This window comes from Acinonyx jubatus, chromosome E1 (genome assembly GCF_027475565.1).
Source record: "Acinonyx jubatus isolate Ajub_Pintada_27869175 chromosome E1, VMU_Ajub_asm_v1.0, whole genome shotgun sequence".
NCBI classification, from domain to species: domain Eukaryota; kingdom Metazoa; phylum Chordata; class Mammalia; order Carnivora; family Felidae; genus Acinonyx; species Acinonyx jubatus.
In genome coordinates this window covers 36,719,713-36,744,431 of record NC_069397.1, presented here as the reverse complement: position 1 = coordinate 36,744,431, position 24,719 = coordinate 36,719,713, and the positions used below count along the sequence as shown (strand labels likewise).

At 44.2% G+C, this 24,719-nt stretch overlaps 1 protein-coding gene across 1 annotated transcript in view; it reads left to right on the top strand.

Annotated features, from left to right (window-relative positions):
* KPNB1 (karyopherin subunit beta 1) overlaps nucleotides 1-17,835 on the top strand; it is a 28,088-nt gene extending 10,253 nt beyond the window's left edge. Inside the window, exons 8-22 of the mRNA XM_027033942.2 lie at nucleotides 347-457; nucleotides 1,260-1,361; nucleotides 3,168-3,392; nucleotides 4,291-4,482; nucleotides 5,259-5,389; nucleotides 7,383-7,530; nucleotides 7,856-7,927; nucleotides 9,098-9,242; nucleotides 10,450-10,532; nucleotides 11,029-11,136; nucleotides 11,507-11,650; nucleotides 11,762-11,867; nucleotides 12,511-12,625; nucleotides 13,626-13,787; nucleotides 14,705-17,835. Coding sequence (XP_026889743.1) covers nucleotides 347-457; nucleotides 1,260-1,361; nucleotides 3,168-3,392; nucleotides 4,291-4,482; nucleotides 5,259-5,389; nucleotides 7,383-7,530; nucleotides 7,856-7,927; nucleotides 9,098-9,242; nucleotides 10,450-10,532; nucleotides 11,029-11,136; nucleotides 11,507-11,650; nucleotides 11,762-11,867; nucleotides 12,511-12,625; nucleotides 13,626-13,787; nucleotide 14,705 — 1,845 coding nt within the window. The 3' untranslated portion in view covers nucleotides 14,706-17,835. The remainder of the gene's footprint in view (nucleotides 1-346; nucleotides 458-1,259; nucleotides 1,362-3,167; nucleotides 3,393-4,290; nucleotides 4,483-5,258; nucleotides 5,390-7,382; nucleotides 7,531-7,855; nucleotides 7,928-9,097; nucleotides 9,243-10,449; nucleotides 10,533-11,028; nucleotides 11,137-11,506; nucleotides 11,651-11,761; nucleotides 11,868-12,510; nucleotides 12,626-13,625; nucleotides 13,788-14,704) is intronic.
* The last annotated feature ends 6,884 nt before the right edge of the window (nucleotides 17,836-24,719 follow it).

The following is a 24,719-nucleotide window of genomic DNA, read 5'->3' as shown; positions in this document are numbered from 1 at the left end:
TTTCTGTTCTATGTATTTCAGCATGTAGCTAGTTGCAAAGCCCATCGTTTTTGCTGTCTTGTTATTTCTGTAATTTTTTTACTTAATGTTCTGAAATCAAGAAAACTCCTGGAGTCCTGAGTGTTAATGTTGACGCTCATCACTAATGTACTAAGCAGACTTGTACTATCTTTGTGCTGGTAAAGAGTGTATTTTTAAATCAGTTTCCTGTGTCTACCTTTCCTTCCAGACGTAGCGTTCATAAATCTACGTTTTTGACACTTGAGTGTCTGTGGTTAGAAGCAGGGGTCTAACTTGAACTAGCACTTATCGGGGTCTGCGGTGTCATTTTTTTTTTCCTCTTAAGATCACGATTGAAGCAATGAAAAGTGACATTGATGAGGTGGCCCTACAAGGGATAGAATTCTGGTCCAATGTGTGTGATGAGGAAATGGACTTGGCCATTGAGGCTTCTGAGGTGAGCCTGAGAGAAAGTCGGTGCCAGGGGGAGAGGGCTGTTTCCCTTTGGGCTTTGGGACATAGCTCCTTTATGGGCATTAGTCTCCTCTGGGAAGGCCTTGTTTTGACTCGGCTTAGAGGGCGTCTCCATTTGTAGAGATTTTGCTTTCTTTGCTAGCCAAAGCTTCTCAGGAGGGAGACAGACCCTTAGTGAGGCATGTCATGCTTTTACCGATCAGCCAGACAGGATTTATTATAAATGTTGGTATTAGTACCGTGAACACAAGGGGGCAGCTGGCAGTCACCATTTAATGAGGTGATGTCTGACGCCGAATTATTTCCTTTTGGAAGTCCTTATGCAAGCACTGGATGCATAATTGCTAGTTTACTAACTCTGGTGAAGGAATTTGATCTAGACAGAGGGGTTAGTTCTGCACTTTGCAGTCTTTGAACTCAAGCTTTGTTTCCAGCCTTCACTGTCTTGCACACTAAGAAACAGTTTTATTTTTGGCATCATTACGTAAACTTAGTACATCTCTTGATCCAAAGGTTAGTTAGATGACATCTTGTTAATATGAATTGAGCTTGTGAAAACGGAATGTAGTTCTTACGATTGCCTTGGCCCTTTAAGGTGGATTTATATGTATGGCCTAAAAGAATCCCATTGAAGTAGACCAAAAAGTGAGCGCCTCCAGAGATCACAGCAAATGTTACATTTGCTAGGTGTATTTCTGTACAGACCCCTGGGCACCTCTTATTGTATGCCTCTAGTATCCGCCTGTTTGCCGCCGTCCAGAATTTGCTTTTATGTTTTTCCTCAGGCAGCCGAACAAGGACGACCTCCTGAGCACACCAGCAAGTTTTATGCCAAGGGAGCACTCCAGTACCTGGTTCCCATCCTCACACAGACACTAACCAAACAGGTGAGTTACCTCACAGATCTAGCCGGGGAAGCCGTGAAACCTTGTTGAGGATTGATTTGCTGCGGAACAGTTTCCGTGAGGGAACTCGGCAACTCTTCAGCCGGTGGGTGTTCTGTTCCACTTGACTCGGGAACAGCCAAACAGATCTCTAAGATCCTCTGGACTCTGAGTTGTTTGTGAGGGAGGACTGGGTCTGACCGTTTCGGTCTTGATGGCAGACGAGCTACATCCGCTGCCGCTCTGATTTGAGCCCTGTCCAAAGGCGTGCGGGGGGGACCTACACTATGAAAGTTGCAGTGAAGGTTAGCGAGAGAGATGTACTAGTTTAGGCCACTTAATTTATCTGCTAACATCTGGATTGTTTTCATGAGTTCACAGTACGTGTGTACGCTTTTCAAATGTTGGTGAGGTTGGATAAGAATTATTCACATCCCGGTGAAGGACGTCAACCCGTGGAAGAAATTTCTGATCCTTCATCATTATTAACATCCATAAGATTCAGGACAAAGGAAAAGTAATGACTTCATAAAGATGGGGGCGTAATGGATATATATAGAAGTTTATTTTATAAGAAGTGTATCTTGGCATCGTGCCCTTTTGATTTGGGGCATGACAGTTTTTCTTGGTGTGGTGTTTGGAAAGATTGTGTATCTCCTCCCTCCTGATACATGTAAAATATTACCAGAGGGCTGGGAGTGCTCTGAGGAAACCTTGTTGTCACTTTGAGCACTGCAGAATTTCCTTGGAAACAGGGAGGTTACTTGGTTTTAGGAAAGTACATGACTTTCAATACAACAATCTCAAAAGATAAGTAGAGACGTATTTGGTTTGAAGTGGACTGGGTTCTCTCTCAAATTTTCATCTCATCTTTGAGTTTTACAGCCACTTTTTATCTTTTGACCTTCGTGTCTTCGCTTTTGTATATTTTTGTTGTGTTTTTCACATTTGGGAACAAATCATTCTTTAGGTGTGTAATATCCCGAAGGTGCCTAAGGCAGCCTACCTTAAATTGATTGTGTGGTGTGAGTAGCCACAGTAAGGAAGCTAGACCGTGAATTCTAGTTTCCGGAGAAATGCGAATGGAATCTTGGTTTTGACGTTGGTTTTGGTTTAACTTTTCATTGAACTGTAATAATTATTAGCACACCAGAAGCCGCCTCACGGCTTCTTCCGAGTCATTCACTCCCTCACCTTTACTCCCGTAAATTAGTTTTGACTGATTTTGGCCTTTACGTAACTAGAATCATACGACATACACTCTTGCTCTGCCTTTCACTTGCTGTGTGTCCCAGTTTCATCCTTCTTGTTGCATGTAGCGGGAGTCGTCTGTGTCCTTGTGTAGTATGAAGTGGGACTTCCCTCTGTCTGCATCACAGGCTATGCTGCGATGAGTCTTTATGGAAGAGATTCAAACATAAAGGTTTTCATGGGGTGGCTCAGTCCGTTGAGTGTCCAACTCTTGATTTTGGCTCCAGTCACGATCTCCTGGCTCATGAGATCGAGCTCTGTGTTGGGCTCCACGCCGACAGCATGGAGCCTGTGGGGGATTCTCGCTCTGTTCCTCCCCTGCTCACGTGCCTGTGTGCTCTCTCAGGATAAATAAGTAAACTTTAATATTGTATATACGTATATATACGTTCGTACGTGTAAAGGTTTTATATTTTATTTACATCCGCAAAACTTAAGTTCCAGTGACATCTGGGAGTAGTCAGAAGACCTTTGGAGGTAGTGATTTTTTTTTTTTTTTTTTGAGTTGAAGTGATTCTTTGAACAAAAACTGAACTAGTGCCACATTCTCTTCATCAGGACGAAAATGACGACGACGACGACTGGAACCCCTGCAAAGCAGCAGGCGTGTGCCTCATGCTTCTGGCCACCTGCTGTGAAGATGACATCGTCCCACATGTCCTCCCCTTCATTAAAGAACACATCAAGAACCCAGATTGGCGGTACCGGGATGCAGCAGTAATGGCTTTTGGCTGTATCTTGGAAGGACCAGAGCCCAATCAGCTCAAACCACTAGTTATACAGGTGAGGCTGGGGGCTTTTAAATGGGATATTTATTACTTGAGCTTTTTACTTGAGAGTGTGCCTTTATTTTAAAAACAAAACTGTACGTAGTCCTCCACAAAGGTAATTTCTGGATTGTTAACAAAACTCAGGACTTGACAGAAAGGCAGAAAAAGTCCCCTTTAATCACGTGCTGAAGGATAACATTCTTAACTCTTAGCATTGATCTGTGTCGCTGTCTTCTGTGTGCACATGTGTGTGCGACAGGATGGGCATCTTCCTGTGCAGCAGTCTCAGGACTTGTGTTTTCACTTACCTGCTGTGTCATAAACCTTCCCCGTAATTTTTATGTGATGATTCTGTCCTTGGGACACAATGATAGCTGTGTAACGAAAAGTCTTGTGGAAACAGGGTGTTTATTTTACTATTACAAAGCACTGCGAGAGCCCATTGGAACGGAGTGCAGTGCAGTGGAACTCGGCCTCTCCCAGTGGAGCCACACGCCATCGCCACTGCACGGAGGTGCACCACCTGAGAGATTCGGCGGAAGTCTGCTGGAAGCTTTTTCTTCCTAGACTTCTAATAAAACTCTCTGCTGGGATTTGGTGAAGAGAGGACTGTTTCACTTTTCCTTTTGTTTTTATCATACTGTTGGATACAGGACAGACGTATCTTCTAAAATGACACACTGTCTTGATGCTTTGGGTTAAAACCCAACCATCAGGGGGCACTGGGTAGCTCAGTCAGAAGACCGTGTGACTCTTGGTCTTGGAGTCGTGAGTTGGAATCCCATGTTGGGTGTAGAGAGTACTGAAAAATTTTTAAGGAAAAATCCCAACCATCGGCATCTCCTCCTCTGAGGTGTCAGTCGACATGAATCTTAATCTTTGCTTCGCTTTGCTAATTGCTATATTTGCAGGCTATGCCCACCCTAATAGAATTAATGAAAGACCCCAGTGTAGTTGTTCGAGATACAACCGCGTGGACTGTGGGCCGAATTTGTGAACTGCTCCCTGAAGCTGCCATCAATGATGTCTACTTAACTCCCCTGCTACAGTGTCTGATTGAGGGCCTCAGTGCTGAACCCAGAGTGGCTTCAAATGTGTGCTGGGTAAGGGCTCTTCTTTCCACGGAGATACGGAGCTGGGCTGAGCCATGGGCAAGGAGGTAGGAGGTGTGGGAGAGAAATGGGTCTACCTCACTGGAAGGCCTTTTCTGAATAGCATCTCCTTTCTCATTTCTTCAGTTAAAATGTGGGGGATGCCAATTGCATGAGCCAGTGGGAGCTGTTGACTCATGGTGAACTGGTTCCCAAACCATTTAGAACAGTCATGCTAACCCGGTGGGAAAACTATCTGGACCTGGTTTTCTTTCTTCAGTTGCTTGGGGAACAAGAAATTTTGATTAAGGTAGAGAGTTGCTAGCTACAAAAAGTACCATTGCTGAGAAGGGGGCAAAAGAGAAGGAAGGTAGGCGGCCCAAATGCTGAGTCAGTGCAGGCTGAAGGTAGTTCATTAGGGACCTTTGGGGGTGTGGGGGAGGAAGTTCAGACAAGGAAGGAGTGGGGCTAAAAAGCCTTTCTGTAAGTGGAAAAAGAAATGACGTAGTGGCAGGTATTTGTGGTAGATGAAAGAACTCTGCTGCTGAGAGAGTTTGGGGTGGGACAAACGATATAAATAAACAAATACATAAATATTTAATTTTAAGGATACCTCTTGTTAAGTGATTGTCTTAGGACTTTGACAGGAAAAGTTGAGGATTCACTAGCATTGATTTATTCTTAGGTCAGTTGGAAACGAACACTGCCCATAGTATGTTAAGGAGAAATGAGGTTGTCCTGGGGAGGGGTTCTTTTCAGGACTAATGTTGACTCTGTCTCTGTTTAAGGCTTTCTCCAGTCTGGCTGAAGCTGCTTATGAAGCTGCAGATGTGGCTGATGATCAGGAAGAACCAGCTACCTATTGCTTATCTTCTTCTTTTGAACTCATAGTTCAGAAGCTTCTAGAAACTACAGACAGGTGACTGATATATACAGAAGTGGGTGGTATCTTTGCATCCAAATCCTTTTGCCTTGTGTGTGGTGGGGGGCGCCTCTGTATAACCTAATCATGGGAACACAGTAACAGGAAGCATTAAAAGAGTCTTCTGGTACACTGTTTGTTTAAATAAGAGAAAGGGACACCTGGCTGGCTCCGTCGTGAGAGCATGCAACTCTTGATTTCAGGGTCATGAGTTTGAGCCCCATGTTGGGGCTAAAAAATAAGAGAAGAAAATACATGGGCGCCCTGGTGGCTCAGTCGGTTAAACGTCTGACTTCGACTCAGGTCACGATCTCACAGTTTGTGGGTTTGAGCCCCGCATTGGGCTCTGTGCCCCTCCCCCACTCACACTCTGTTTCCCTCTCTCTCTCAAAAATAAACATTTAAAAAAAGAAGAAAATACAGACTATGTCTACCTCAGAATGTTGAGGTTACAAGTGAAGTCAGAAAATAGTCTCATATAAAGAGGAATTGGTCTAGAGAGGTCCCTTCGTTTTTCAGTGTCTACTCGTAACAGGAGCCTTTGATTATGGTATAAAGGAAATCGTAGCTCTTATTATGGATTTAATCGCCACACCAGATCATTAATTACTACTTTTGAAAATAGGTGAAGAACTTGGCATTAAAATGCAATTGTTTTAGAAGTGAGCTTTTGAAAAAATTTTTTTTAAGATTTATTTTTAGGGGCCTCTGGGTGGCTTAGTCGGTTAAGTGTCCGACTTCAGCTCAGGTCATGATCTTGTGGTTCATGGGTTCGAGCCCCATGTCAGGCTCTGTGCTGACAGTTCGGAGCCCAGAGCCTGCTTCAGATTCTGTGTCTCCTCTCTCTGCCCCTCCCCCACTTGTGCTCTGTCTCTCTCAAGAGTAAACGAACATTAAAAATTAAAAGAAAATATTTTAAAAAATAAAGATTTGTTTTTAAGTAATCTCTACCCCCAATATGCAGCTCGAACTTAACAACCCCAAGAACAAGAGTGACATGCTCCACCACCTGAGCCAGCCATGCGCCCATGAAATGTAGTTCTAAGGGGTTATAAGTTGGAACGACCTTTAATTTTGGTTGTATGTGAGCTATACCTAAAGCCATGCTCAAAAGAAACCATTAGGAAGAAGACTGGGTTTAAACTCTTCATGCTTCCTTAGTTTATCTTTACTTCTCTGATCAAGAGTATATATAATACCATCTTTCACAGATGAATGAAGAAAATTATCTTTTTCTTAGCTATTCAGGCAACGTCTTCATTTGTCCACATGCTTTCGTCTGCATTTATTTTATTTTTATCCCCTCCCCCCATAAACCTAAATTCTTTTTTTTTTTTTCTTTTAATGTTTATTTTTGAGGGGGGGGGGGAGACACAGAATCTAAACCAGGCTCTAAGCTGTCAGCACAGACAGCACAGCTCACGGGGCTCAAACCCACAAACGGCGAGATCATGACCTGAGCCAAAGTTGGATGCTTAACTGGCTGAGCCACCCAGGCACCTTGAGCATTTTAAACTAATTTGTTTCCCTATAATGTCAGCCCATTTCCAAAGAGTTATTCTAAAGTTTAACCAGCTCTGGAGACCCATAATGAAGATAGCCATTGGCTTCACAGTTGAAAATTTATTTCCTGGTTGTATTGTGTTGTCAAACTCAAACCACCTTTGCAACCGTACCAGTTCTAGGATCCTTATTTTCTTCCCTTTTTGTTTTTTTTTTAAACGTTATTTTTGAGACAGTGTAAGTGGGGGAGGGGCAGAGAGGGAAACAGAATCTGAAGCAGGCTCCAGGCTCTGTGCTGACAGCTCTGGGCTCAGACTCACGAACCATGAGATCATGACCTGAGCTGAAGTCAGATGCTTAACTGACTGAGCCACCCCCCAGGCGCCCCATAGAATCCTTATTTTCTTTGCAACAAGGTCTATGTCATAACAACTCTATTCTTTTTCTCAGGTGAGACTTTAAGATTGTTGTTGTGTCTTCCTTGCAGACCTGATGGACACCAGAACAACCTGAGGAGTTCTGCATATGAATCTCTGATGGAAATTGTGAAAAACAGTGCCAAGGATTGTTACCCTGCAGTTCAGAAGACTACTCTGGTTATCATGGAGCGACTGCAGCAGGTGCTCCAGATGGAGGTGAGACTGGGCTTTCCTGGCTTGGTCGGAGGTGGGAGGCCCGTCCTCTCTTCTTGGTGTTTATATTTACGTGTAAATATATATTTTCTCAGAACGATGTAAGGCTTATACAAAAAACGTTGCCTCTTTAAATCTGCATTGCTCATCCCAGTTACTTAGACACATCACATCATATACATCTGTGAGTTTTTTATTTCCTACGTTAGAATCAGTAAAGATTATTTAATGGTCTTGCTAAACCCAGCAAAAATGGAAGCATTGAGGAAGTTCAGCGCTCTTTTAGAAGGTGTTTATTCAGAATATGATGATCTTCTTTTCTTTGTAGTCACATATCCAGAGCACATCGGATAGGATCCAGTTCAATGACCTTCAGTCTTTGCTCTGCGCAACTCTTCAGGTACAGTGGTGCTTTATTGCTTACCAGTTCTGAGGCCAATCAGAAAGTGTTCTCTTTTCTTCTCTGTCCGTAAAGACAGAATTTGTCTTTTGCCCAGTTTAGGGGAGGAAACTGCTCGTTTTATGATGTTGTACAGCTATGTTGTGTTGGCAGCTTCCAGTCTTGGGTTTTTTATTGGGTTGTCCAAATGTAGCCCAGCCAGATTTGGCTCCCAGCTGTGGTTCACTCAGCTAAAAAAATGAAGCCTTGAGTTTTTCTGCCATCGTCTTTTGAAACAACAGTTCCTATTGGAAGCTTTATTATAATTTATGTCATTTATAGTACCTGTTATTCAGAGTAGTCTTTTGAGGGGAGACCAGGAATCTTTAAATCAAACGTCACCCATTCATGACTGGGCTCATGGAGTGGCTGAGGTGCTATTCCCTTTTTTAACCAAAGGTAGGAAAACCCTGGAAATTGTCTAATGCTTACATAGGTACTAGGTTTTAGTATTGAGTGATGCTAACTAGGTCACCTTCCCTATGAACTCTCTTTTCTTTCTTAACCAAACTTAATTTTTTTTTTTTAAGCTTGACTGTTAAGGTCTTTGTTTAGTTATCCGACAAACGCAGGAATGATCTGGTAACATTAGTTGAAACAAATTAAAGGCTAAGGAGGGAGGTTTGAGGAATATTGAATTAGGATAATTCAGTTGGCTTTATTTTATCAAAGCTATTTCTTTCCTATCATCTGTAAATAGGTTAGGATATAGGAAGGATTGCTTTTTTGTTTGATGAGTAGGAACTATAATATAACCTGTTCTTCTTTAAAGCTGAAGTAAATTCAAGTGCCATTCCAGGAAGATTGGAATATGGAGGCTACTGATGGGTTTATCAGACATAAATGAAATGCAGAAGAAATGAGTTTATGTACCATGGAAGATTATCTTGTGTTCATTCTGAATTGGGGAATAGAAGGGATCTTAAAATGCATGTTTTGTTGCAGGTGATTTACACTGTGAAAGCTTTTGATTACAAAAAGTGTATTTGGCATTTCCAAAAAAAAAAAAAAAAGCTAGAAAGTCAAGGGATTTAATTGATTTTTTTTTTTTTTTCAGGAAGGTGTGTTTAGTGTTCTGATTGGAAGGTTTAGAATCAACAGATCCTGAACTCTTTCTTGTTCATTTCATAGAATGTTCTCCGGAAAGTACAACATCAAGATGCTTTGCAGATCTCTGATGTGGTCATGGCCTCCCTGTTAAGGATGTTCCAAAGCACAGCTGGGTCTGGGGGAGTGCAAGAGGATGCCCTAATGGCAGTTAGCACACTGGTGGAAGGTCAGTGAGCCAAAATTGGGCAGGGAGTGTCTTTAGGGTATGGGAGTTTCAATGGCCATGGGAAATTTTTGACCAGAGAAAGCATAGTCCTGTCTTCTCATTTACTGGGGCATGACTGGAGTGCAAAGTTGGGTTGAATATAAGCATAACTTTGTGTATAACTGCTTTGCCACTCTCACTGAAATAAATGGGTGGCCAGTTTGCATCTCAGATTGGCAACTGTTCTGGGGAAGAAACTATTATCATCTACCCCATGTTCGTCAGGTTCCTTTTAACCCTGAGAGTCTACTTGCTTTATTGAAGTTTGGTTCCTTTCAAGGATGAAGGAAAGGTTTCTGTTTTCTTTGCTGGAACTTGCTACCTTCTGGTTCAAGTTGTAATGCTTCAGACTCCAGGTTGACACATCATGCATGGTGCCTCGTATGGGATGGAGTAAAACATTGAGAGTTCTAGGAAATAATTGGTTTTCTGGTTGTTATATGTCTGACTATACAAAATTGCTTTGGGGGAGGCACGTCTGCTTAAGACTCTTCGAAGGGCCATTTAAAAGCACATTAAAGAGCACTTCAGAAACCTGGAATGCTTCTTCAGGGATGGCCTGTAAAGTGTATTACCAAGGCCATTACCAGAGGACTACTTCTCCGAGGAGCAGACCTATTTCTAGCATAAGAAGCATATGTTCAGCTGATCTGGCCACATGTAACCACCCTGACAGGACCCGGCAGTTCATTATGGCTCCCGGAGTGGTGAATTCGGAAAGAAGCCTAGTCTGCTTTCCCTGACTGGCTTGTTAAATAAGTCCTTGATGGGATTGCCCAGGGATGGACCCTGTTTTAAACCTGGCTGCCAGAGAAGACATGTTATAACCAGGTGAAGAGGTGGCTAAGAGGCAGCATTGTTAGCTCATCCAATTCAAAATTAACCCTGACGTTCCGTGAAAAAAACCACTTGGGTTTTTTTCAGCCAAAGTGAAATCCCGCTGCGTGGAGATTTGGCATTATCTTTGGGGCATAAGAGTTAGGCCCTTCCAGCACTTAGGAATTTGACTTGTCTGAGACAGCCTTAACATCTTCATTGGAGAATTGGTAATTAATGCACGCTCCACCCAACCTGTTGTGTGGAGCGAATACATTTTGGGACAGCCAGGATGGTTATTTTTGCTCACTTCTGTGATATCCTGTGGTGCTAACAGTTTGCTTCTTTGCAGTGTTGGGTGGTGAGTTCCTAAAGTACATGGAGGCCTTTAAACCCTTCCTGGGCATTGGATTGAAAAACTATGCTGAGTACCAGGTAGTCCATGCTTTTCAATAGAACACGTTTATATTCTCGCTTATACTGGACAGTCATTGTGGTACAAAGTCCAGACAGTCTCCGTGCATTGGCCCTGGGTGTGAACTACTTATCTCTTTCCCTGAGTGTCTGAACTCAGGGCAACTCCCCAGAAGTAGTCCGTGAAAAAAACCAAGATACTAGCTGCACCAGCATGGCGCCCTAAGAGCCGGGTTTTTTCCTTCTCTCTCTTTTTTTTTTAACCACCTGGCTCTTGCCACCATCGTTCCTGGGGAATACTGTCATTTCTGTCCTTTCTTAATGATAACCTTGGACGGCCTTAGTTTTTTTCCTGAGGTACTGGTTGTTAAAATGAACTGATCTCAGAGAGGGGAGGATGTTTTCTTCTTGCACTTTAGGCTCAGGTGATAAAAGGAGCAGCAGCTAAGTAAAAATAATGCCTTACCCTGCAGTTGGCCTTTTCTGCTCGGAAGATCATTTCCTGGATTCTTTGCAGGTTTGTTTGGCAGCTGTGGGCTTAGTGGGAGACTTATGCCGTGCCCTGCAGTCCAACATCTTACCTTTCTGTGACGAGGTGATGCAGCTCCTCCTGGAGAACCTGGGGGTGAGTGTCTGCACGCACAAGCCAGTCTACTAGGATCTGAAGAAATCGTCAGTTGGAAACATGGTTAAAAACTCAGTGAGAGGGAACTCTTTAAGTTGCTGGAATGTTGGCTGTAGGCTTATGAAGAAAGGAATTGTTCGTTTTCACAAAGTCATTCTATAAAGTAAGGTTGTAAAGTTAAAGGAATGCATGTGCTCGCTGCATGGAATGGGGGGAGGGGTGGGGGTGGTGCAGGGAAGCCAGTAAAGTGCATACATAATCCCTCTTTTCAGAGATTATGTGGTCTGTACACAGCATATTAGTAGTTGTTTGTTACAGCCTTTGGACGGGACACGTGACTTTTATTCATTTGCTTTTCTCTCTCTATCAGAATGAAAATGTCCACAGGTCTGTGAAGCCACAGATTCTGTCAGTGTTTGGTGATATTGCCCTTGCTATTGGTGGAGAGTTTAAAAAATATCTAGAGGTCGTCTTGAATACTCTTCAGCAGGCCTCCCAAGCCCAGGTGGACAAGGTAGGCTTAAAGCTATCTTTAAGTCCGGCCCTGATTGGATGAGGGGGATTTTTGACAGTCGTACAACTAAAGGGTCTTGGAATGATGGACGTTCTGTTTTGTGTCTTACAGTCAGACTATGACATGGTGGATTACCTGAATGAGCTAAGGGAAGGCTGCTTGGAAGCCTACACCGGAATTGTCCAGGGACTGAAGGGAGACCAGGAGAACGTGCACCGTTGAGTATACAACCCAATTGACTCAGTCCAGAGTTCACTTAGCCAAAGGGGCTGTGCCTCTAGTTCTGTCACTTGTGAATGGAAAGGAAGGGGAGAAGGAAGGGCCCTGATGAAGAGAGTTGCTTTGGGAGAGAATATGGCCTTTCGTATTTCTGTTCCCTCTTCCTCTGCTGCTTTGTCTCCCCTTTCTTGGGCATTGTAAGGGATGGGATCCAGCAAGGCTGTGGTGCTGGTTGGCATCTACACCAACCCCAAGTGGCAGCTGTGAGCACATACACACCCCTAGTGCAATTGAATTAAAGGACTGGGAGATCAGATTTCCTCTGGCACCTGATATTTCTGTTACTGACTAGGGAAATATTTGTCCTTTACCTCTTTTGATACCATGGGCTTAGAGGAAAGGTCCCATTAGTTTCTTCTATATTATTTCTGCTTGTAATAAAAGGACTGTCTGCCTCTTGTGTGGATGTGAAGAATGACATCTTAATCTGCGAAAGGACAGTTCGGTATAACTATATGCAGCTAATTCTCCCACCTGAAGCCAGCCTTGTGAGGGGGATAGTGTATTTGGAAACTTTGAAATGGGGGGTACAGTCCTGCCACGGTGGGACAGTTTCATCAGACTTCCTCTTTCTTTTATAGCGGATGTGATGCTGGTACAACCCAGAGTAGAATTTATTCTGTCTTTCATTGACCACATTGCTGGAGATGAGGATCATACAGATGGAGTAGTAGCTTGTGCTGCTGGACTGATAGGGTAGGTTATATCCTATTTCCAATAGCTAAATAGAACTTTTGGAAAATCTGAAGACATGTGGTAAAGAATTTTGAGGGTAGCCTGGATGGTGATTGTGTACTTCTTTGACATGGATACTTCTTTTTTTAATGTCTGTTTATTTTGAGAGGGAGGGAGAAGGGGCAGAGAGAAACAGTCCTGAGCAGGCGCTGCCTTGTCAGCATAGAGCCCAACATGGGGCTCAATCCCATGAACCATGAGATAGTGATCAGAGCTGAAATCAAGAGTGGGACGCTTAACCTACTGAGCCACCCAGGCGTCCTGGTATTTCTTTAATAGAACCCATGGTGTCCTGTTAGGAGTTCTCACAGGTGAGAATTTACTACAGACCTTAGCTTGGGTCTTATTCCAGACTCCAGGTTTCTAATTTCTTTTCGCTAAACTATGAAGTGAGTTCTCAGAGGTATAGGAGCAGCATCAGATCTGTGTCCATCCCATATTCTGAGGCTGGTCAACAGATTGCCTATGTTTAGCCTCCTCTGTTGAGAGTTTCTGAGGCATCATTAGAAGAGAGAACCATGAGTTAGTTGTGGAACCTGCAGTAGTCATCCTCTCTCTTTAGAGTTCATTTTGTGCATCTGTTGAGGGTAGGTGCTCAACTTATCCCTAAAATTTATTCCAGCTTTAAAAAGTAAGTGAATACAGGGGCACCTGGGAGGCTCAGTTGGTTGAGTGTCCGACTCTTGATTTCGGCTCAGGTCGTGACCTCACGGTTCGGGAGTTTGACCCCTGCGTCAGGCTCTCTGCTGGCAGCTTGGAGCCTGTTTGGGATTCTGTCTCCCTCTCTCTGCCTCTCCCCTGCTCGCGTTCACTCTCTCTCTCTCAAAATAAATAAACATTAAAAAGCAGGTAAATATGAAGAAACCCACAACTAGCTTAGCACTGGTTTGGAAGGCTCAAAATGATATGATAGCAGTGTCGGGCCAAGGAGCTCATTGTCAGGTGTGTTTGTTCTGCACAGGGACTTGTGTACAGCATTTGGGAAGGACGTACTGAAATTAGTAGAAGCTAGGCCAATGATCCATGAACTGTTAACTGAAGGACGGAGATCGAAGACTAACAAAGCAAAAACCCTTGCTACATGGGCAACAAAAGAACTGAGAAAACTGAAGAACCAAGCTTGGTAAGAGCTCATCTCCATTGCCCTCTTCCTTCTACTCTCTTGGGGAGGAGGCACAGTTTCTTCAGACTGTTCCGACAAGGGCTGCCTGTCTCATGGCATTTTGTTTTGTATCCCTTCCCATACAAGTGCTTTTGAGCCAAGCCTTTGTTCCTCAGGCTTGTACTAGTGGAAGGGTCGGGCATCCTCAATCTTTCCTTGAGCCAAATACTTGATTCCTTGTGGTGATGAAGAGCAGAACTTATGTAACTGGAATTCAGTGAAGGCCCCACATGATTTTGGGTCCTAATAAAGTCATCGGTAATGGCATTTTCCCAGAATTTTCTTTTCTACTCGCTATTCCCTTCCTCCTGCTCTTTATACTTTTTTTTTTACTGCAGCGCTTTTAGACATTGCATAGCTCTGCAGAAGATATCCAAAGTCAAGAGTTGTGTGACGCTTGCTTTTTTGTTTTTTTTTTAATTTTTTATTTATTTTTGAGAGGGGGAGGGGAGAGGCAGGGAGAGAGAATCCCAAGCAGGCTCCGCATTGTCAGCATAGAAGGGGCTCGCTAACTGTGATATCGTGACCTGAGCTGAAATCAAGAGTCAGACACCCAGGCACCCCTGACCCTTGCTTTCAGATGTAGTCTTTATTTTTTCAACTCTCAACATACTCATTGTCTTACTCCAAAGATCTCGATAAAATTGGCTATTTTGAGTTTTATCTTGTTAGCTTCCCTCCTACCCTCTTAATATAGGTGCTAATGAGAGCAGGTAGCTGGCACATAGGAAGACAAGAAAAACAATTAGTCCTTTTATTAGGACAAACTAGACCAATTCATTTCAGGCTGGTGAGCACTTAATTGTGGGAATCAGAAGCGTTTGACTCTTCCAACTGTATGTGATCTCAAAGTTGACTTGTTTTCCGTCTGTTTTTAGATCTGTTACCATTGGGATGATAACCTGAGACCCCCACTGGAAATCTCCAATCTTTTGAAAAACCCGGAAGTGAGGAGTGTGCACGGATGCTGAATGTTTGGGAATGAGAGGATGAGTGAGTGAGGCTTGAAAACACACCACATTGAAAATCCTGCCACAGCAGCAGCCGCAGCCGCCAACAGCAGCGCTGTTAGTGAGCTAAGTAAGCACTGACTTCGTAGAAAACCATAACGTCGGCCATCTTGGAAAAGAGAAAAACGATGGATGTAATTGCTTAGGGAAAAAAAAAAAAGGAAGTTCTCTCTTCCCAGGACAGGCTAGAACTAGCTTTTCTGTCTTTTGGCCGGTGCCGAGTGGAGTGACTGGTTTGGGAGAGGAGGAGGGACTGGGTTCAGCTGTGGTGCTTTGTTGTAAAAGGCAGTCTAGCCTTTGCTACTGACAAGAAAGATGGAGCCTGGGTCTCAAGCCCACCTTTGGTGTACCATTGCCACACGGTACTGTACGCGTGCCGGCTAAAAGGAGGGTGAGGGATTCTTTACGGTCTGAGAATGAGTGTGTGTGAGTGAGGCGGTATCCACATTCTCAACTTCAAGTCATTGCAGTTTCTTTTTCCCAGAAAAAAAGGGGTTAGATGTTGCATTTCATAAAACTAACCGAAGTCCTGTCTACTGATGCAGCACAAGAGATGTGTATAAAAAAAAAAAAAAAAAAAAGGAAAGACGCTCTTTAGGTTTTGTTTTTTGTTTTGTTTTTTTTAATTACCTTCTAGGGAAAACACTGACGAATGGTCAGAGCTCCCGTATCCTGATCTTTTCATCAAGGCGCCTTTCCTAATAATATGGTTCAACTGTGAATGTAGAAGTGGGGGGGAGGGGGGGGAGAAAAAGAAAACTCTGGAGTTAGAGGATCTAGAAAAAATTAAAATACAATTGTTACAAATAAAGAATGCAGACTTCAAAACAAAAGAAAGCCACAACCCAAACAAACCAAAATTTAGATGCTCAGAAGTAGCACAAAAGAAAAGGTCTCTCCTGACATGTATGGTGGCAGTCTGAACACCCCCAGAAAATTGTGCCAAAGAGTTTAAAAACAAATACACAATAAAAGTAAACACGCGCGCACACACACACACACACACACACACACAGAGCAAACTTCAGGTAACTATTTTGGATTGCAAACGAGGATAAATTTAATGTTCAAACAATCTGATAAAATAACCATTTGGAAACTGCTTGGCCTTCTGTTCTCTTTTATTTGATTGACTACAATGCGGTATTGGTCTCTTGCTGCACTTCAAAACCAACTAATCAACAAAATAAAACTTAAAAAACAAAAGTATATATATACATACATATATATATACTAGGACTCTTGTGATGAAAATGGCACTTGAAAAGGTTTTATTTTTCCACTGAAGTTGAAGATTAATAAAATGGTGTCAGACATTCCCCTGGTCACACACTTTAATATTTTTTTAAAAGTGTGATGTGCTATGAGAACCATAAAGCAGACTTCGCTATTTTCCCTTTTACAAGGGAACAGGGCACCCGGAATTTTGGGTTTAGAATCTTTCAGCAATAAGGAGGGATGTCGGTGAGCTTTGACCCCCTTTTGGTTTTTGCAGTTACTAGTAGTTTTTTGCTGGCATTTTGAATATGCTGCTTTCAAAAACACCAAGGAAGATCTTTAATTGCTTCCTGGTGTTTGGAGGATTAAAAAACAAGACCTTAAATTCCCACTTTCATTTCCATTCTAGCAAAAGAAATGTGGGCTTACATTTTTCTCTTTGCCATTTTCCCCTCCCCATCCAAGCCTTCCATTCATAAGTGGGATTGGCTCGGTTTTGCTCATCCATATGGCAGCATCTCTAATCGCTCTTGTACAGGGTATCAGATATTGTGCCTTTTGGTGCCAGGTTCAAAGTCAAGTGCCGATCTATGAACCAGTGTACAAAAAAAAAACAAACAAAAAAACACAAAACACAAAAAACAGGTGTTTGAAGGAAAGACTCCGTTGTGAATAAAGAGTTTGTACCACCTGCTAAGCCCTACTAAGAAGAGACCTGACCCTCTAATCCCGTTTAAATGTTAGTTGTCCCTTGAGGAGAGGGTGATACACTAACCATTCCTGATAGATAGGGGTTGGTCAGGGCTTAGGGAGGGGGCAGGAATGTTGGGGAGAAAAAAAATCTGATCATTCCTCAGTGCTACCCATTTCTGTCCTGTGTGGGCTGCTTAGCTAGACAGCAGGAGAATAAAGTACACCGAGAACCATAATGGAAACAAAACCTTCCGTGTGTTTTGTCATGTTTTGTTCCAGGGAAGCAGTTGACAAGTGCTGTTATTAACGCTTTCTCCCAGATCCATTCAGTGATGGAGAGGAGGAAAATGGGCTGGTTGGACTGTGGTCTTGGTGCCTTGCAGGCGTTCTACACTGGTTATGCATTTAATCCTCTTTCGTAGTTACTTTTGGCTAGTGGGTTTTCCAGAGTCTGGGCTCTTACCCTGAATCAATTGTACCACCTAAGGTAACTGGGTGCAAGATGCATTCAGTCCACTCACTGTCCGGGCCTTCCCCACCCTAGTCTTGGCACATTCCTCCAAGAATGTAGTTACCGTCTGCTTGGGAAGATGTCAGTGCAAATGTGAAGCAAGTGGGCATCGGACTAGGCTTTGGTTTGCCGTAAGTGGCAGCTGCCTGTATCAATTACGATTACATTTATTAATTTTGCTTTTCATTTTCCTGGTTCCCCTCAGCTCCCCTCTGTTGAAATGTTGAACTTCGGACTGTCAGAGGCAACTGTAATCTTGCCTTAGGGACTTGTGGAGAAAGGGAGGGGAAATGCTCAGTGCAGTGTTTTCACTTTCAGAACCAAGTAATCTAGTCCCTCTGATATTTAAGAAGTGTGTTAGTCCGACTTCTATGAGAAATCTCAACTCCATCAGCTTTTGATAGCATCTCGGTTTTGAAACAACTTCAGTCTGTAATTGGCATTCAGAATGCCCTTGGCATGCCAGTCTGTGATGGCATTAAAGACCTGTTAAAACACTTGAGCCCAACTTTATTAACCAAAACTGATACCACCATCTTTATCTTCTAAATAAAGTCCGCTTTATTTTTATTTTCAACATTTTGCTGCTTCATTTTTGGTTCCACATGGTGTCACCTTGGAGGCGAAATGAATGGTTTGAAAGAAGCTGGAACATGTGGTGGTGATGTGCGTGTGAGTTGGGGAAAGGAAGGACACATCGGTCTTAAAAACAGACCCTGCGTAGTGTGATGGGAAATGAGTGAAAATAACTGGCCTACAAAGCGGTGGGGAGGAGGTTTTTGTTCTGAGTGCTTCTGAACCCGCAGGAGATAGTCTCTGTCTTGTGCATATTTTTCAGGCGAATCTGGTTGGTTTAATGGCTCCTCCAAAATTGGCTTTTTACATGGCTTGCAGTGTGTATTTAATTTCTACTTCCACATCCCGCCCCCCCCCCCCCGAAATTTGTAGAGGGAAGAACACTAATTTGGGATTTAAGAGATTAGGTACGTTCTTCACTGTTGCTTATTAGCGTAGTGATGCCTGCAGGCTACTTTCTGGGTTTATGTTGGGCAAGTGAACTGAGGGCTGACCATAATTTTCCTCCCTTAGCCTCCATGTGGCCTTCCACTTTTCTGATTGCACCCCCGTCAGAAAGTTTTGATCATGCATACCCCCATGTGTTTATAAATTATATACCTGTACTACTGTACCCCTATATTGTGTAACATAAGACACAAAAATAGATATTAAAAAGCGATTATATGAAAAATACATAAATAGAAGTTCTAATATTTTATTTCTATGCCCAATTTTGGAGATTACTGGAGGGTAACTTCTAATTCTTCTAAGACATTAAATCCTGGGCAATGGCAGTCAACCAAGGACATTTCTCCAGGGAACATGCACCGAGAGAAAAAGAATGATACCGGTTTGTGGCGCAGGGAGGGGCTGCTTCTCCCAGGAATTTTTTTCTTCCTTTTCAGGAGTTCTCCAGGTAATTCCCCGTTCCCACATACCCCTACCCGACAAACACTCGAAGCGCACACAGTACGAGGCTACGGTTCCACCTGGCCTCACTAAGGGTTCCAGCTCCGACCTGCCGGAGGTGAAAAACACTAAACACTGAGAAAACGTTATGTGTCCCGTTGTATCAATTTTCACACCAACTTGAGCAATCACTGTTCTCATTTTCCAAATGAGAAAAGAGGCGCAGGAAGACATTCATCAGACCACGTGGAGCTTGAATTCAAAGCCAGGCGTCTCAGATACCAACACCCAAGCTTGTCTCACATTTGCCCTAGACAGATGCTGTCAGTGCCTTAGCGATACAAAACGAGGGTCTGTGCTGTCCATATTTGTAATGTGCCATGCATTTCCTTCACAGCACTATCTAAAAGTCTATTTTAAATGTTTTATTGCCGGTTTTCCCGATTATAATGTAAGCTCCCTGATGCAGTGACCTTGGCTATCTTCCTTACCACTGTATCCCCAGCCTAGAGCAGTGCCTGACATATAGCGGACCTTCAATAAATACTTGTTGTCAGTACAGTTCGGGGAGTTGCCGGAAATGGCATCACCTAGCAGTATCCAGAAACCTGAGAAAGGAGGGCCTCGGGATACCTGGGCTCCCAGTTCTTCCCCCTCCTCATTTGCTGGATGACTTCAGGCTAGCCTCTTAGCCTTGAATTAGCTGGAGGAATGGGAACAAGATTAGTCAGTAGTCGTTATGTGGTGTCTGTTTCATGCACTTACCCAGTGCCAGGCTTATAATAAGCATCTCATGTAGGGTGGTAGAAGTAATCCTCATCAACATTGTAACCAAGGTACCAACTTAGTCCCATTTTATAGATGAAGAAACAAGCACAGGGGAGGGGCTAAGAACCTTGCCGCAAGTCACGTGGGCTAAGGCGGTGCTTGTCCCACTGGGCGGCTGCAAACCACGTGGGATGCAGTGGAGCCTCTGCTCCAAGCGAGCTTACACCGTGCGAGCAGGGAGATCCCTGGATAAAGCGTTCTTGGAATTAAACAGCAAAGCCGCCTTGCCTTGATTCAATAATGAGGTGCGCTGTTGACCTTTTGACGGTGGTCAAAGTCTTAATTTGGGGGTCAGGGGTGGCATTTTCTCCTAAAATCAACTTTCCTCCCAATTGGGAGTTTGAACCATCTCCTCGTACTTACCCGTCTTCCCACTGAGCCAGAAGATTTTTGGGAACCAGGGTTGGGGGAAGGGTGTTAGAGGTGCCTGGTGGCCAGAAAGGCCACAGGGCTGCTGAGTAAGCTCTACATCTGAATTACCCGGGCGCTGTCAGCTGATCCTGGGCAGCACAGCCAGAGCTGTTCCCTCTCCCAGGAGCCCCTAGGCCGTAAGTTCCTGAGCTGAGCTCTCCTCCACGTGAAAAGGACCTCAGCTGAAAGTACATCTCAGCTCTGGCACCCGGACTGAGCTCGGGATGCAGGGGGGCAGCCTGTCACCATCCTGAGGGAAAGAGAATGAAGAAATGACTCTGTATGAATAATCTCTCCCTGTTATTTTCTGAGCTTTGCCCTTCAAAATATTGTACAGTCTTTTGAGTATGACCGTGGGCAAATTCTTCAACTTCCCTGAGCCTCAGTTTTGTCATTTTTCTTTTTCTTTTTTTGTCTTGAGAGAGTGTGAGCAGGGGAGGGACAGAAAGGGGGACAGAAGATCCAAAGCAGACTATACGTTAAGAGCAGCAAGCCAATCGTAGGGCTGGGACCCACGAACTGCAAGATCATGACCTGAGTCAAAGTTGGACGCTCAAGCCACGCAGGCACCCCTCAGTTTTGTCATTTGTAAGATAGAGATCCCAGTGAAAGGTAGCTCATATAAAGTTCTTAGCACAGTGACTTACCATGCACTAATTAATTGATCAACAGCTATTATTATGTGCCAGGCACTGTTCAAGGCACTGGGGATGCAACAGTGAAGGAAGCAAATAAGGAGCCCCATCTCCTTCTGATGGGGCTCACGGTCTAATGAATAGCGACAAATATTAAGTATTCAAAAATTCAATATAATAATTTTAAAAATTCTTAAAAAAAGTTCTGTTTGGGAAAGAGCAGACATGAACATGGTCTTGGAGAATATGAAGCCATTAAAAAAAAAAAAAAAAAACCACACACAACTATTTCCTCTCAAGTCTTGCTTAATTTGATTACAGGACGTGTGTTACTGCCACAGGAATTTGGGAATTTGTTGAAGGAATGAGTCTTTTTTTTCTTTTTTAAATTTAAAGTAATCTCCACCCGCAGCATGGGGCTTGAACCCACAACCCCCCAGAGATCGAGAGTCACATGCTCCAACTGAGCCAGGCAGGTGCCCCAGAGGAATGAGTCTTTCCATTACTGCCCAAACCTCTGATTTGATGGCAGACCAGTCCCTGGATGGTTCTGCAGCAAACCCTAATTTTCTAAGGTTTAGAACCTGAGGGCTAAGGTGGCACCCAGACCCTGCACTGTCTGTCACGTGTGTCTAATCAATTTTCCTGCCTGCCTGCTTCTATTTGAGTCATCTGGGTTTTATTTTGATTCACTCTCTTTGCCGGCTGTTAATGCCACCTCCTCCTACTCTTTTCAGGCAAGGTTGGGACAGGAATGACAAAGTTTTTCTCCAGAGCAAGAGTCCTGGGAATGGGAGACAGGCTCTCCCTGATGGTTTCCATGGAGGAAACATGCAAGGGCGACTCAGCCCTGCTTTTGTGGTCCTTTCCTGCTGTGCCTGTGAATGCCCTGTAGAAATGTTTACCACTCCTGCCTGACCACCACACCCTCTTCTCTCCTTCTCCCACCTCACTTCCCCTTTTACCAAAGGTTTTTACCTTTTCCTGTCTCTGTTATGATGAGCCCTGATCATTCAGACCAATCTCTAGCTTTCTCAGATGAAGAAACTGGCCTGGAGAGGTGAGCTAATTAATCCAAAGTCACTGCCTCATTCATTTATTCATTCAACCAAGCACACGCCTTCTTACCCTTAAAGATGTAGCTTAACAGTCCAGGTGTCCATTGATAGATGAATGGATAAAGAAAATGTGATATATATATATACATATACATGCATGTACATACACATACATACATATATATGTATATATATCTGTGTATACATAGATAAACATACACACACACGCACAATGGAATATTATTCAGCCATTAAAAAAGAATGGAATTTTGCCACTTGTTAACAACATGGATGGATCTAAGGAGTATAATGCTAAGTGAAATAAACCAGAAAAACACAAATACCATACGATTGCACTCATATTGGAATTTAAGAAACAAAACAAAAAAAAAAAAAAACCAAAAAACAAATGAACAAAGGGGGGAAAAAGGGAGAGAGACAAACCAAAAAAACAAGACTCGGGGTGCCCGGCTGGCTCAGTCCAGTGGAGCATGTGACTCTGGAGCTCGGAGTTGTAAGTTGGAAAAAAAAAAAACCCTCTGCCCCATTAGGTGTAGAGATTACTTAAAAGTAAAATCTTCAAACAAACAAACAGACTCTTAACTATAGAGAACAGATGGTTCCCAGTGGGGAGGTGGGTGGGGGGGGTGGATGAAACAGGTGAAGGGGTTAGGAGTGCACTTGTCATGATGAGCATGGAGTGATGTATGGAACGGTTGGATCACTATAGTGTACCCCTGAAACTAACATAGCACTGTATGTGAACTACACTGGAATTTAAAAAAATAAAAATAAAAATAGAAACTGTGCATCGTAAAGAAAAGATAGGCCATTATGAGGTTTATATGCAGGGTGGAGCTTCAAAAAGAAAAAACAAGATTTAGCTTAAACGTCACCTCACCGGAGACCTCTATTTTACCTAAAGCAGATCCGACTCCCATTTTTCTCCGTTGCTCCCCCCTTGTGCCTTTTTACCCTTTATCATGATTCATAATTTTTAAGTTATTTTTTTGGTCTGATTCTCCCCCTAGAATATAAGTTCCGTGAAGGCAAGAAAGACATGTTTGTCACTCAGAGCCTTGCTCATCACTAGTCTCAGTACCCAGCACTTGACAGGTGTCCAAGAAGTCTTTGATGAATAAATGTATGGTGGGCAAGTACCATCACCATCGGGGCATTTGTGATATGAAGATGGATGGGATACAGTCCTTGCTCTCAGAACTGTTTGGAATAACAGAACCGGAAACAGGGAGAATGCAATGAGATCAGGTCCTGATTGGTGGGGGTGGGCGGGTGGGAGGGTGTATTTTAGGGTCACCTAAACCAGGCCTAATCTCTGCTGGGCTTTTGCCACCAGCCATCTAGAGCCCAGGATAAACCTTTTGGCTGTCACTTAGGCCTGTACCCTGAGTGGCCCAGAAGCAGCAAGGGAGGAAAACTTATTCTGTAGAGTGAGTGCTCAGATGGGTACCTGGAACCATTACCCTTTCCAGTGAGGGAGGCTGTGCTCATTTCACAGTCAAGCTCATGCCCATCCAGTCCCCAGAGACAACCCCACACCTTGCAGCCTAGCCTCTGATCTTTTGCCTGGCCTTCTGCTTTAGAAGAGAACTTCTGCAGCAGTAAGGAAGATAAAACCTGTCTACCCCCGGGGATTAGTGGGGTGATGGATGTCCTAGCCCGGTAGCCTTCATATCTAGAGGACAGGTGGGTTGTCCCACATGGCTCTGAGAAAGCTTGTGACTCAGAGAGCAAGTGGCTGACCTGCCTTCCTGTTCTGGACTAGGAAGGAACCCATCAGGAAGAGGAGGAAGGAAGCCAGTTGAGGATCCCCTTCTTTGAAGAGAGTTCACAGTCCCTGCAGGCTCTCCTGGGAGGGGAAGCTCACCCCTAAATCCATTTTCTCGCTACAGTGGGGCAAGATGGCTGCTGTTGCTGCTTCTCAAAGCTCACAACAAGGAAAACGCCTTTTCTTTCCTCCTCTCCCCCTTCCAGATTCATCCCTCCTTCCCCCCAGGGGTCAGAAAAGTAGGCTCCAGTTCCCAGCAGCCTGAACCTTCCCTCCAGATGGGAGGCTTCACAGCTAAATGCTGAGCCTACCCTAAGCCTATAAACCTGCTTCCCTGGTTGGCCTGTCAGAAGTTAGCCAGAGTCCTTCAGAGTTTCCTCTCATCATTCAATACCTGCAGCCAAGGCTGACCATGCCTCTGCCCACGGTGTTTAATCCACCAAGGAATAATCAAAATGACTCATGAACACCTCCTGAGGATCCACCCAGCACCTTTAGTTCTGATTCTCCATTCTTCCCCCAGGGGTGCCTGGGTTGGGAAAGATCTCCAACTTTATTTAGAGAGGTTAAGTAATTTGCCCAAGGTCACACGGTGGGAAAGTGGCAAAACAAAACGAAAGGAAACACACACAAAAACTTGTGCCTCCTGCCCAGCAGTTTGGCAAGTGCTCAAATCATCTTTGTGGAAAGGGTGAAATGTGTTGTTATTCCTTCATTTCACTGGCCTGTGGGCGAGGGGATTGTGTCAGGGGGAGGAAAGCCGCTTCCCTTCTTAAACGAACCTCTGACCTCCTTAGTTCACTCTCACTTCCGAAGAAGTTACCAAATTTAACTCTAATCTCTCCGACTAGACCCTATGGTCCGTGTCTCTATTATCAGAGCAATGCCCCCATCCCCAAGAGCAAGGAAGAGTAACTCGAGTATTTTCCTTCTCGAGAGCAAAGACCAAAACCAAAACCCAAATCCAAATAAATAGCTTCACTTTCCCCCCAAAGACACAGCCCCCAAGCAAACCCCAAAGCGCCACCTGAGCCCTTGCGCGGCCCGCAGGCGCCCCGACACGCGCCACGCCACGCCACACTGCGTTAGGGAGGCGTCGGGGAGGGGGCGCGGAGCGCGGGCCGGGCGCGGCGGGGAGCCGGGGGGCGCCGGGCGCGCTGCCAGGCCGCGCCGCACCGCGGGGGCTGGCCGCCCCTCGCCACGTGGTGGTGGCAGCGGCGGGGTCCCGGGCGCCTTCCCAGCTGGAGAAACCCGGAGCAGCCGGGGAGGAGGA